This window comes from Manis pentadactyla, chromosome 7 (assembly GCF_030020395.1).
Source record: "Manis pentadactyla isolate mManPen7 chromosome 7, mManPen7.hap1, whole genome shotgun sequence".
Taxonomy (NCBI): domain Eukaryota; kingdom Metazoa; phylum Chordata; class Mammalia; order Pholidota; family Manidae; genus Manis; species Manis pentadactyla.
Genome location: NC_080025.1, coordinates 20,147,749 through 20,160,030, shown reverse-complemented (window position 1 = coordinate 20,160,030; position 12,282 = coordinate 20,147,749). Strand labels below are relative to the sequence as shown.

General features: G+C 34.0%; 1 protein-coding gene across 2 annotated transcripts in view; it reads left to right on the top strand.

Annotated features, from left to right (window-relative positions):
• PURG (purine rich element binding protein G) overlaps window positions 1-10,675 on the top strand; it is a 34,134-nt gene extending 23,459 nt beyond the window's left edge. For both annotated transcript variants that reach the window (XM_036894335.2, XM_036894336.2), the window contains one exon: window positions 9,780-10,675. In XM_036894335.2, the coding sequence (XP_036750230.2) occupies window positions 9,780-9,794 (15 nt within the window). In that variant the 3' untranslated portion in view covers window positions 9,795-10,675. The remainder of the gene's footprint in view (window positions 1-9,779) is intronic.
• Window positions 10,676-12,282: the final 1,607 nt, after the last annotated feature.

The following is a 12,282-nucleotide window of genomic DNA, read 5'->3' as shown; positions in this document are numbered from 1 at the left end:
GCCCCATAACTGGTATTCCAAATGGCTTTAAAATATGACAAACTACATACACACACACACACACACACACACACACACACATGTGTACACTTAATTATGCACCAAGTAGTATAAAGTAAAATCTTGTTTCCTTCCCGCTAAATGTTTGAAGTTCACCCATCTCTTTTATTTATTTGTTTGTTTGTTTGTTTATTGTTTTGGTATCATTAATTTAGCACAGTTTTAATCTTACTATTCAGTTTTTTTTTAATTTTGGTATCATTAATCTACAATTACATGAAAGACATTATGTTTACTAGGCTCCCCCCTTCACCAAGTCCCCCCCACAAACCCCTTCAGTCACTGTCCATCAGTGTAGTAAGATGCTGTAAAGTCACTACTTGTCTTCTCTGTGTTGCACAGCCCTCCCTGTGCCCCCCCACACTATACATGCTAATCATAATGCCCCATTTCTTTTACCCTGCCCTTATCCCTCCCTTCCCACCCATCCTCCCCAGTCCCTTTCCCTTTGGTAACTGTTAGTCCATTCTTGGGTTCTGTGATTCTGCTGCTGTTTTGTTCCTTCAGTTTTCCTTTGTTCTTATACTCCACATATGAGTGAAATCATTTGGTACTTGTCTTTCTCCGCCTGGTTTATTTCACTGAGCATAATACCCTCTAGCTCCATCCATTTTGTTGTGAATGGTAGGATCTGTTTTTTTCTTATGGCTGAGTAATATTCCATTGTGCATATGTACTACATCTTCTTTATCCATTCATCTACTGATGGACATTTAGGTTGCTTCCATATCTTGGCTATTGCAAATAGTGCAGCAATAAACATAGGGGTGGATCTGTCTTTTTCAAACTGGAATGCTGCATTCTTAGGGTAAATTCCTAAAAGTGGAATTCCTGGGTCAAATGATATTTCTATTTTGAGCATTTTGAGGAACCTCGATACTGCTTTCCACAATGGTTGAACTAGTTTACATTCCCACCAGCAGTGTAGGAGGGTTCCCCTTTCTCCACATCCTCACCCATCTCTTTTAAATCCTAGTGGTTTACTACTAGTTAACCAGTGTCACTCATCGTTGGGGAACCAAAAAGAGTGAAAGCCATGCTGCCATGATCATTTTTAAGCAGCATCTGAACCAAGTTCTCATTAATTTTTTTTAATGCCTTCGTAAATTAGTATTTTCACAATGATAAACCTGACTTGGAAATCTTTTTCTGTCCTAGGGTACTTTTTAAGCATAAGATCTTTTACATCCTTTTTCACAGCTGATACATTTAGTATGGTCCATAATAAAATAATTTGTCTTCTTTTTTTCTTCAGTAACAAAAAGCCTTTTGTGGCTCAGTGACTGGACATAAAATCCATGCCCCCTGTAGAGTGTTGGGCATGGATCCCTAGGATATGTTGCTCTCTGTGGCACAGTTAGAAGAGAGAAGCTTTGAAATGAAAAAAAAAAAGAAAAATGTCACCTAACCTCTGATTCTTTAGCAAGAATATTGTTTAGTGGTAATGCCTTTTAACATCTTATAATACAGGTATAATTCACAGACAGTGAAATGTTCAGATCATAATATTCCGCTCAATCAGTTTTGACAAACATCAAGACGTAGAACATTTTTCTCACCCCCAGAAAACTCCCAGTCAATACCTTACCCTCCCTCCTTCTCGACTTCCAAAAGCAATTGTTGATCCTGTTTCTATCACCATAGGTTAGTTTTGTCTATTCAGGAATTTCATATAAATAAGCAAGTATTTTTGTATTTGGTTCCTTTCACCCAGACTGATATTTTTAAAATCATCTATGTTGTTAAGTTTATCAACACAGTTCCTTCCTATTGCTGATAATACTTTTTATAAGTGCAAAATATAAGCAGACATTCACTGAGTATCTTAATTTACACATAACTATGATTAAAATCAGGACAACAAGTCTGTAGTAAGAATGGAGGGGACAAAATACCCTCTAATTGTATTACTAAATGACAGTATCCCTAACATTCAAACAACTCTCCCACCTTAATTAATGTCATATTCATCAAGAGGTACTCTTATGAGAGACTCTAAATTATTTTATTAAAAACAGAGATACGGGCAAGTGTACTCCAGCGGTTTCAACAGCCATAGCACTGTTACTGTTTCTGTCACTTTATATATCTATGTATTTGGCCTCAGAAAGTAAATGTGAAAACTAATTCCAGGTGAGGAAATGCTTTTTAGGATAGCTCTATTATCAAAACATGCTAGAAAGAACGCTTGCATTGTTTATCCATACAGTGATGCCTCAGTAGCTTTTATACACTTATCAAATTACATAACATAGACCTTAGGAATTCAGTTCTATTATTGGAAACTCATTTTGATCTGCAACTTACATAAATGAAAGGAGAGTAGATACAAATGAGAGCCACATCCAGATTGCATTTTGTTTTTCTGAAAGCTCTAATTGGATTTACCTACAATTTTCCATTTTAAGCAGAGTCATTGAGATTCTGGGAGCAGCAAAGATTAAATTTAAGCAAAGATTATACTGTGGAAACCTTCGTAAGATTGTGTATCAATGATACCTTAATAAACAAATTTAAAAAATAAAATAAAAAGATTATACTGTGACCCTAGGGAGCCATAGTGTATTGTGTACTGCTAGGTCCAAAGGGTGAAGTTTTACTATCTGCTGTTACCTTTTTCAAGAGAATTCTGTTCTTACCAAAACGAGTATGAATTTGGACATAACTAACTAAAGGAGAGGACTGGGCTGGCTTTTGGCTTGTCCACGCCAGTTCTTGCCATCTCCACCCTTATGATTCTAAAATAAGAAGCTGCAGAACCACAGAGAGATCCCCAAACAGGAAGTCACATACCAGCTACATATACAACAGGCACCTTCTCAAACTGGTGGAAAGTTATGAAGGCATTTTCAGTGTTTACACAACTACTCAGCCAGGGGAGGAATAGCCACGTAGTCGCACAGTGCTCTTATCAGTTCCTTGGGAAAACGCACACAAATGGGATGAGAAGTCTTGCCGGATTACTGAGAGAATATCAAATTTTCAGATGAGCCTCATTCTCTTAATCCCTCACGTCCACTTACATTCTCATTTCTCTTGCCTTTCTGCCTGCACTCCACACACGTACTTTCCTTCCCCCTCTCATACTTATTTCTCTCCTAATGGTTCCTAAATTACTTGACCACATTCATATTTCATTCTGATAATTCCAAAAATACTGAAATGAAACTTGCCTTGAACATGACCTACTTTTGAATTTGGCCTAAGACTTATTTCTCATAAAAAGACAGTTACATTTGAATTACCAAGAGAATCTCATTAGTATAATTTAACCTGTAAGGAGGACTTGCATGCTATCACACTAAGCCTGAAGGATATATGTTCTAAACTATAAAGATGATTAACTACTTTTGAGCAGTCGGCATGAATTCTCTAAGCAGTTCGTTGCCATTTTAGTTGTAGTAATCAATTCTAATTAACTGCCAATGATGTTTGTTGCCATGTGGAAAAAATGAGAATATGTCCCTATTCCCATTTGACTATGAATAATGGTATCAGTTTAATGTTAGAAAAGTAAAGAGGTCTTAGGTCAGGAATTATAAGCCCAATTTCCTAGTGAGTACACTCTGCTTGAAGCGTTTTGAAAAGTCCCAGCTTAGCAGAAAATAAAGCTGGTAGTAAATCTTTCCTTATTCCATGTATTTATGGTTCTAGCTAATAAAAGTGATATTTTTGCTTCCTAGTTTTGGAATTAGTAGTATTTTTGTTGCTTCTCAGTCAAAATGTCCTAATCATTAGTGTTTTTATTAGCATGTACAGTAATTTAGAGATTCAGAATTAGTATCATAACCACTTGTTTCTCCACTGATTTAAAAGCATAACTCTAATTTTTACAATAATTTCACCTTTCTGTCTCTGAAACTGGAAATGAGGGCATGAGTTGTACTTAGGTGGTAAAACCTGTTCTTTAAGGGACACCCTCATGTAAAGTAGCAGAAGTAGGAACAAACACTAGCTCCTAATTTTGCTGACAATATGAAGTATTACAATATCCACACTATATTGACATAATTAAAGTACATTTATTCAGGATTTAAAAGGCTTTCCATGATCATGTTGCAAAAGATGGGGTAATGGTGCTTTTAAGAAAACTTTAAATATTCACAGTTGCTCAGCAGTTTCAAATTATCAAACTTCTCAAGTTTAATTATCCTTTTTCCTTAAAAATAAAATATACTTTAAAAAGTGTGCAGATTCCCATCTCATCACAGAGGGAACCAGGTTAACACAGTATAGAATTTTAGAGCTGGAAAAGACTTCAGCGTCATCTGGCTTAATAACCTCAGCATTCCCCTCGTTCTCAAAATTCACTATCTCCTCAAGGATCTTAGCTTTCCTGCAGTTCCCCATATAAAGAACTGAAGAGCCACTAGTCCCCAGTTCCTTGTGCTGTATATGTGTAACTGTCTTTTCATTCCCTTCTGTTGTTCTCCACATTCATGCTACTGATTGCAGTCATAGGGATTATTTCCTTGATTCTTTGTGCCTCACTTAGCTTTAAAAAAGAATAGTCTATCGTAGGCAGAAGCAAACCTTTTAATAAATACTTGGCAAAAAGAAAGGTGAGTAATTCAAAGTTGTACAAGTGGTAGTAACAGTTAATCATGCCGTTGGTACTCTGGAGAACACACATCTGGGTTTTGCCAGGGTGACTTAAGAGTGGGTGATACTACACTCTTATTTAAGATGGGTAATACTACCTACCTTATTTTTGTGGAGAAGCAAGAGTGGGCAAGCACAGCTTTGGAGGGGCTAGAGGGTAAGGGGCAGTATGCTGAAGTTCTTTATTCCGTTTTCTCAATCCCATTTTTCATTCATTAAATCAACAGATACTTCCTTTGTGTACAGCATGAGCTAAACACTCTGCTAGGTCTGGATATACAGTAGACAACAAGATCTAGTCTTTGGCCCCAAGGAGCGTATGGCATTGATGTCTGGCATCAGGCAATGCTAGATAACTGCCTACAGAGCAGAAAAGACACGTAAGATCTTTAAAAGCGTTGTGTGGTTCCACCACAGCATGAACAATCGATTACCTTTGTCTTCTTGGTAGTGATACAATGAGAACTATCATTATAGGGCATTTTGGAAAGCAAGTGTGCTGTAAAAGAGCTGAATAATAGAAAATAAGGATAAATTATGTTGTAGGAATGGTTTTCTCATAGGTACATTCAGTATTTATGCCATCACTGTAAGACTGCTACCGGAAAAGCTAAAGAGTAAATACAATTCGCCTAGCTCTTGCAAAGTCAGGAAAGTATCTGTATGTATTAGCAAGAAAGATTGTGCAATCTTGTATTGAGTATTGCATGAGCTAAATATAGTTGGAATATCACATATAGTGTGGAGTTTCCATATGTCTACAGTTTCTATCAAGGTTCTTCTGAATTTCTATGTTTATTTGAAGTATTTCTCTAACAATATTTAAATGTTGCCACTATCCAAGACTATTATTTACCAACAAGGGATTATATTTTCATACTCAGAAACTACAAGAAAGTACATTAATTTACATAGGATGAATATCTATCCTTTCTGTGATTAACCTGTCAGTATTTTGGCTGTGGGGGAGCTGTTAACAGTGATCTTTCATGCCTGATCCTTTCTGACTTAAGTTTTTAAAGTTTGTTAATTCTCTCAGAGGACTAGGACACTAATTTGTATCCCATTCTACATCCTCGGAAGATGAAGAGTAGAATTGGACATTTATTTCATATTCTTTTATGTTGTTGTTTTGCCCTAGATGGAGATTCTCATAGGGAAAGGAAGGGGTTCTTTTTTGATAGTCATTTAATGTTCTATGACTGAACTAATCCTGATGTTACCATTAGCACTTGAATGTTGCTAGTTATCTTCACTCTAATCAGACAACGCCCTACACCACAACCTTTAGTCTGTGGCCTAATGGAGGGCAGATGACCTGTCATTGAGAATCATGATCTTAAATTCTCTTTCCTCTGAACAATGTAATTTTTGCTTATCTCAGTTTATAATGACACACCTCTCTAGTTCAACTTCATCACACTCGAACAACAAAAATATTAAAAATTTAAACATTTAAGATGTAAATTTTTAATTTAAGTTAAAAATTTAACATAAGTGCATGCCACTTATTTTTTAAATATATATTAATATAATTATTACTTGATAAAGAGATCTTCATTTTTTATGTCTTCTCCTGATTTAATAAACGTAATAATATGGAGAATTTCCACACAGGTGGTTATTCTTTTATTTGTTCCATATATTGGCGCTTCAGTCTCTATTGTCCTTTTTATATTATCTCTATGCATTTCCACTTAGCATTTCTACTTAAAGAGATAAAAGTATGAAAATTAATAATCCATGCATCAAACATTTTCACTGTGCTTAATAGGAATGAGAAATTAAGTCTAGAAAATGTTTTCAAAACTTGATTACTACATATACCATTGCTTTTAATGTTTGAAGAGAATAAACTGTAATATGTAGTCAGATTAAAACAGGATAACTAAACCAGTGTTTAAAAAAAAAGCGTATGATGTCTGTGCACTGCATGGCAGAGTATTACTAAAATTTGCTTAAATAAACTTTCATGACCTTTTCAGATTTTATGGGAATGCTTTGGTTATACCTGGATTTGAATCTTCATAGAGACCAAGGTTCTAAAAGTTATTTTTAAAAACACACTATGCTGTTTTAAGAAAGTTATAATTCATCTTCCTGGTTATATTTGTGCTGACTTTGTGAAGCTGTATTATACTATAATGAAAAAGGTAAAACTTTATATATACTTAGATATGCAAAGTAGCATCATGCGCATTTAAAAATTATTGGTAACTTGTGGCACTTTGCTAGAGGAATGTGCAATTATAAAGATTTATGCCATTTAAATTTTTTCTAATTCCCAGGAATTACTCTTACTAGGCTTTGGATTCAAAACCAAACCCAGTTTTAAGATAAGCACTTTTTTCCTACTAGTAGTTCCTATTTTTCTAATTAGGTGGAATACTTAATTTAAAACCATTCTTTGCAAAGAGTTTGAGCTCAGCTCCTCAAAAACCTCAAAAACCTTTAATTTAAGAAACATTTTAAATCAATCTAGTGGTAATTAGAAAAGCATTTTAGGTATCATGCCCATTTAAGATGGCACCTGACTTTAGTAATTTTCTGATTAAAAAAACCTAAATTCCTAAAAAAGAATATTTGAACACTTTAATTAGTTTTTATTGGTTTTAACAAGTTGAGTAAGTTGATATCCATATAGTCATAATTTATCTTAAAATATGGAGCTGTCAACACAAGTAAGTACCCAGCTCTGCTTAAAATACCCCCATAACCTCCAAAGAGAAATGAAAGAAGAAATAGAATTCTATATTATTATGGCTATTATATATACTTCTACTAAGTTACCAGTATTTTACTGTGATACACCCATAGATAGAAAAAACAAAATGGAAAAATTAATGCTTTAACATTAGATGTTGACATCAATACAAATTATGCATAAATTACTGCAATAAAAAATACTCATTGTGCCTGTATTTGAAGAATTTATCTTAGATTTTCTCTGGCCTTTTCCATTTACAGCTGCACAATCATTTTAAATGTAAATACAACAGAGCAGAATGAATGAAATGATAGCCCTGTTTGCCATGGGATTAAATATTCTGTTGAATTTTTGAGGGACATTGGCTGTTGTATATTATGACACAAACTAGATTGTTCTACTAAAACATGTGAGTCTTATGTACAAATCACAGCATTGAGAAATTATACATCTTTCTCCTTCCTCACAAGATGAATTCAGAATTAACAATTTGAATTTAAAATTTAAGCCACTAATTATTAAAAAATCCCTTAATATGGATGAAAAGATTAAATGAAATAAGACTTACAAAAGAATGCAAGTTAATAGCATAACCCTATATACTATCAACCTATGATAATGTTAAGTTTCTTAAAAGCCTTAAAGTATTTTAGTGAAAAATTAATTACCTTGGATATAAAGGCACTTTATTACCTTGAACTAGCTATTTGTCTGTGTAGAATTTGTCTAAAAAATCCCATAATATACTCCTACCTTTTATAAAATTATCCTACTTATGTGTTTTTTTAAAGTTTCTTATAATGTAAAAATGCATTTTAGCTTAACAGAAAATTGTGTTACATAACAGAACCAATGAACAATACAGAAATAAAACTCAAGAGTAACAAAGGTGTGTCTGAAAATGGCAAAACTTAGTCTGAGTAAGTCTACAAATCACTTGAGGTTAAAATGCAAAATTTCAAGCCTTTTTCATTGAACAGCTTGTAGACAGCTTTTGTTTTAAATCTTATTTTTAATTGGTACTACCTTGTGTTGAAATGTTGGTCAAATATAAGGGCAATCAAAACTCGTAAGCCAGCCTGTCATAACTCAATTTTGTTTCAGTCAAGTGTTTTAAGTGTAACCCTAAAACATTAAGAAATAAATTTTGTTTCTCCTGTGCTCAAGCCAGTCATGCCTAGTGAATTATCAGACTCAAATCAGTAACATGGATATGCTGCTCTGTATAGCTGTTTCCTCCTCAGAAAATTAGTAGTTGATTTACACAAATGGATTTGATTCAGCAGAAAAAGCATAGGATAAATTTTTTTCTTAAGTTAAATTTTTTCACAAGTTAAACCTTACATCTTTCTGCCATCTATTATAAGGATAGGCTAACTTTTATTCAAGAAGGTTTTTCCACATGAATATTTCAAAGCGAAGAAACTTTTGCCTTCTTTTTTGTTTAAGGGCAATTCACTTAAGAAAAAAAAACATTTATCTATAATATTACCATCTTGAATTTTTTCTCTGTTGTGGCCATTTTTCTATCACTAGTTTTAAATGTTTTTTACTAAATGAAAATGTTGCTTCATGGACCCATTTATCATTACATGGTACAGATAGGAGTCAAGTTCATTAATGGTCTACTCTGACCAAAGGGAGACTAAATAAATTCCATGTCAATCCTTTGGTTTGTTTCTTGGTTTCTCTTTTAAATAACATATATGTACCCAAAGGTGTGTTACTGTCATGGCATGAACAATCTTAAATGTAGATCTATTGAGTATTTTGTGATGCTACATAACAGACTTTTCTCAAATCTCTGTGATGCTAAATATTTCCCTTAGGAGGCTTTGTTTAATGTTAGACTGTTGTTCTGGAAGATGTTGGTCCTAGTGGGATTTTTTTTTAACTGGGAAAACAAATATAAACGCATGTATTACAAGTATAGAAATGATGAATTGTAAACTTACCGTATAGTACTGATTCTATTTTCAAAAATGTTTTGCTGTTAGACATAGACAACATAAACTTGCTGCCGTACTGTAATTGAGTACTTTTTCCTAAATGACCCTGTTATCACTATTCCAGAAGTAGATGTTGGGCAGATACATGATTGATTCATGTGTCTGCATAGATGCTCCAAGGTATATTCTTTCTCTTGGTGAGTAACAATATTTTTTCCTGGGCATCAACACATTGAGATCTGAATATACCTGTATCTATCTATTCTTATGACACATTTCTTATACAGTCTCTTCTACTATGCCAAAATTGGCCTAGACACAACTTCAAATTGAGGGTTTGTTACATGCTTTCTAAGAGAAAGGTTTTCAATGATACTCATGATGGGTGTGTACTGTGAAACTAGTGAAACTCCATTTAAAATTTCATATATTCTAAATTTAAATTAATATTTTTTCTTTAGCTCAAATTACCCTAAATCCAGAGAGAATACCAACCCTTTTCACTGTTGTCAAATCCAGCATAAGGAACAGCCCTATGACACTACAAAAACAGTTGAGGAATAAGGAGTAAGTCTCTTATGTTACACTTCAGAATAAAGGCACTGGGTGAAAGAAATGAAACGAAGTTCATCGTGAATTCAAGGCTTCTGTACTTGATGTTTCTCCACGGACGGGAAGACAAGTGTCAACTCCACTAGCAACATTTTCAAACCGATCTCATGTGGATTATCTCCCACCAGACTGGAGTACTTTCTTATCAGGTTTAGGTTTGGGGGGGAGGGGGTTGCTTTAATTCTTCAAGCTTTTCCATTAAACAAAAAACAAAACACACCATTTGTCATCATGGAAGTAGAGACATAGATTTGAAAATACTTTCTTAAGAGACCATGTAACTCTGTAACTCTGAATTTAAAATTTGAGGAGGAGGGATCATTGCAACCCACTGCCTCTCACAAGAAACACGTTTTTTTAAATCTGTCACTGCTTTAGTGTTAACAGGGTGCAAAGTGGTTTTCGTCCTGTGTTGTGCTGAAAAGGTTCTCGTTGTGGTGATTGTATTGTACTGTAGGAAAACAAATCATAAATTGCCTTGTGTTGTTTATAATAGATCAGACCACGTACCACTTCAGTTTTCATTGTTCCGGATTTTCCAGTGATGCATGTTAACAGTTAGGTCCTAAAATTCTGGGGTGCTAATTCTTCCATATCCAATGGTGCTTTTGTGGATGCTAACTGGACACATGCTGAACAAAGCTTGAAATTTAAAACTTTCCTCCCTTCCTCTGTTTATATAAAGGAAAATAAAATAACTTGAATTTGTCTCAAAGTATCATTGACAATCTAATAAACTGGTTTATATGTGTGATTAGTTTGGGTTCTTGATTATTTTTCAGAAAAAAAATTAGTTCTATGGGGCCTTCATATCAACCAAAAGTTGATCTGACCATGTGTTTATTTCAGTATTTCACTTGTGCCCCCAAAGTTGTGGTATTTTTGAGAATTTAAATCCAGATGGCCTGGCTTCTAAAATCAAGCTTAGATCAGATCTATAAAAAACTACACCTATCAGATCTGGAAATAAGTTTGTTGAGGAGACCAAAAATGTGCCATTAAAGGGCGTTAGTCTATCTTAGTACTTTATTAATATAGTTTTATTTTCTGTTTGAATCGTGAGATAACATTTGCATATGGAGGCAAGTATGCCTTCAAAACCTTTATTGCAACTCATATAACATGGAAAAGGCCATTCCCATGTGCTGATATTTTAAGTGAAAGTTCCACTCCACATGTATGAAAATTTTATAGGCAAAAAAATTAAATCAGAACTTTCCAGGACATGCCACAATGGCATAATCGATAAAACCAGGCAGTGGTCTTACTGGGTTTTAATTTTAGCATCTGAGTCAGAATCTCAACAGTACAACAAGTAAAGCTACTCTCCTTATGAGGGCAGAGGGCTATTTCTTCTAAGACAGAGATAAATGCGATATAAAGGCAGTAAAAAAAATTGCATTCTGACCTTGGCATTTTGCCTAACCCATGGGTAACCTTAAAGTTAAAAAGAAAAGATCAAAATAAATCTATTAAAGCTCCTTAAGGAACCATCATTGGCCACAAATAGAAGATGATCAAACCTATCAATCTAATCTAGTGGGTCAGACAAATGAAATGACATTCCCATGCTGTTGTGGTTCTTTATTTTATGAAGAGTGTAGTAAGGTACAGTAATTTTGCCTCAAATAGTAAGTCACATCTATCTTCTCACATCAGAAAATGAAGTTTAGAGTACAGCTGATATGAACACAATGTTTGCATCTCTGTAACCATCTTGAACAAATGCAATATATACTAAATCACAACCTCTCCCCAGAGATATTTCCTCTGTTTATCTTTGTAACTACCTTTACAGCATTCCATTTGATGAAAACTAGCAAATAATACATGTGCTACAAAATTACTCCAGGTTTTCCTTAATGAAAAGGAGAAAGTAGGTAAGTCTATGAATGTCTTAGAGTGTCTTTCTTTCTGTGGTAGTGTTTTGCCTGTTAATTGAACAAAAAATTAATTCTAATTTTATGAAAGGAGGAGAGAATAAATAAATTGCTTTTGGAAAGATGTACTTTCCAACCTACATGAAAAGACTAATTTTTTTTAAAAAGACCTCTAATTGTTTTCCCTGCAGTCACCAGATCTATGCATTTTGTTCACCATGTTTGTCCTGCCTAAAAAATTCTCACAAAATTTTTATCAGTTTTTTTGGTATGAAATTATTGTAAAAACTCATCAGCCTTAAATATGAGTGACCTTCAGTTCATTGAATAAACGAGTAAGTTGGATTCATTTATGAAAATAATATAGTCCCTCCCTCTTTAAGTGAGATCATTATTTAGACTTCTTAAAAGTTACAAAATTACATTTGTCTTAATAGTTGTGCCAACATCATTTTGGCAAATTGTGTTTTCT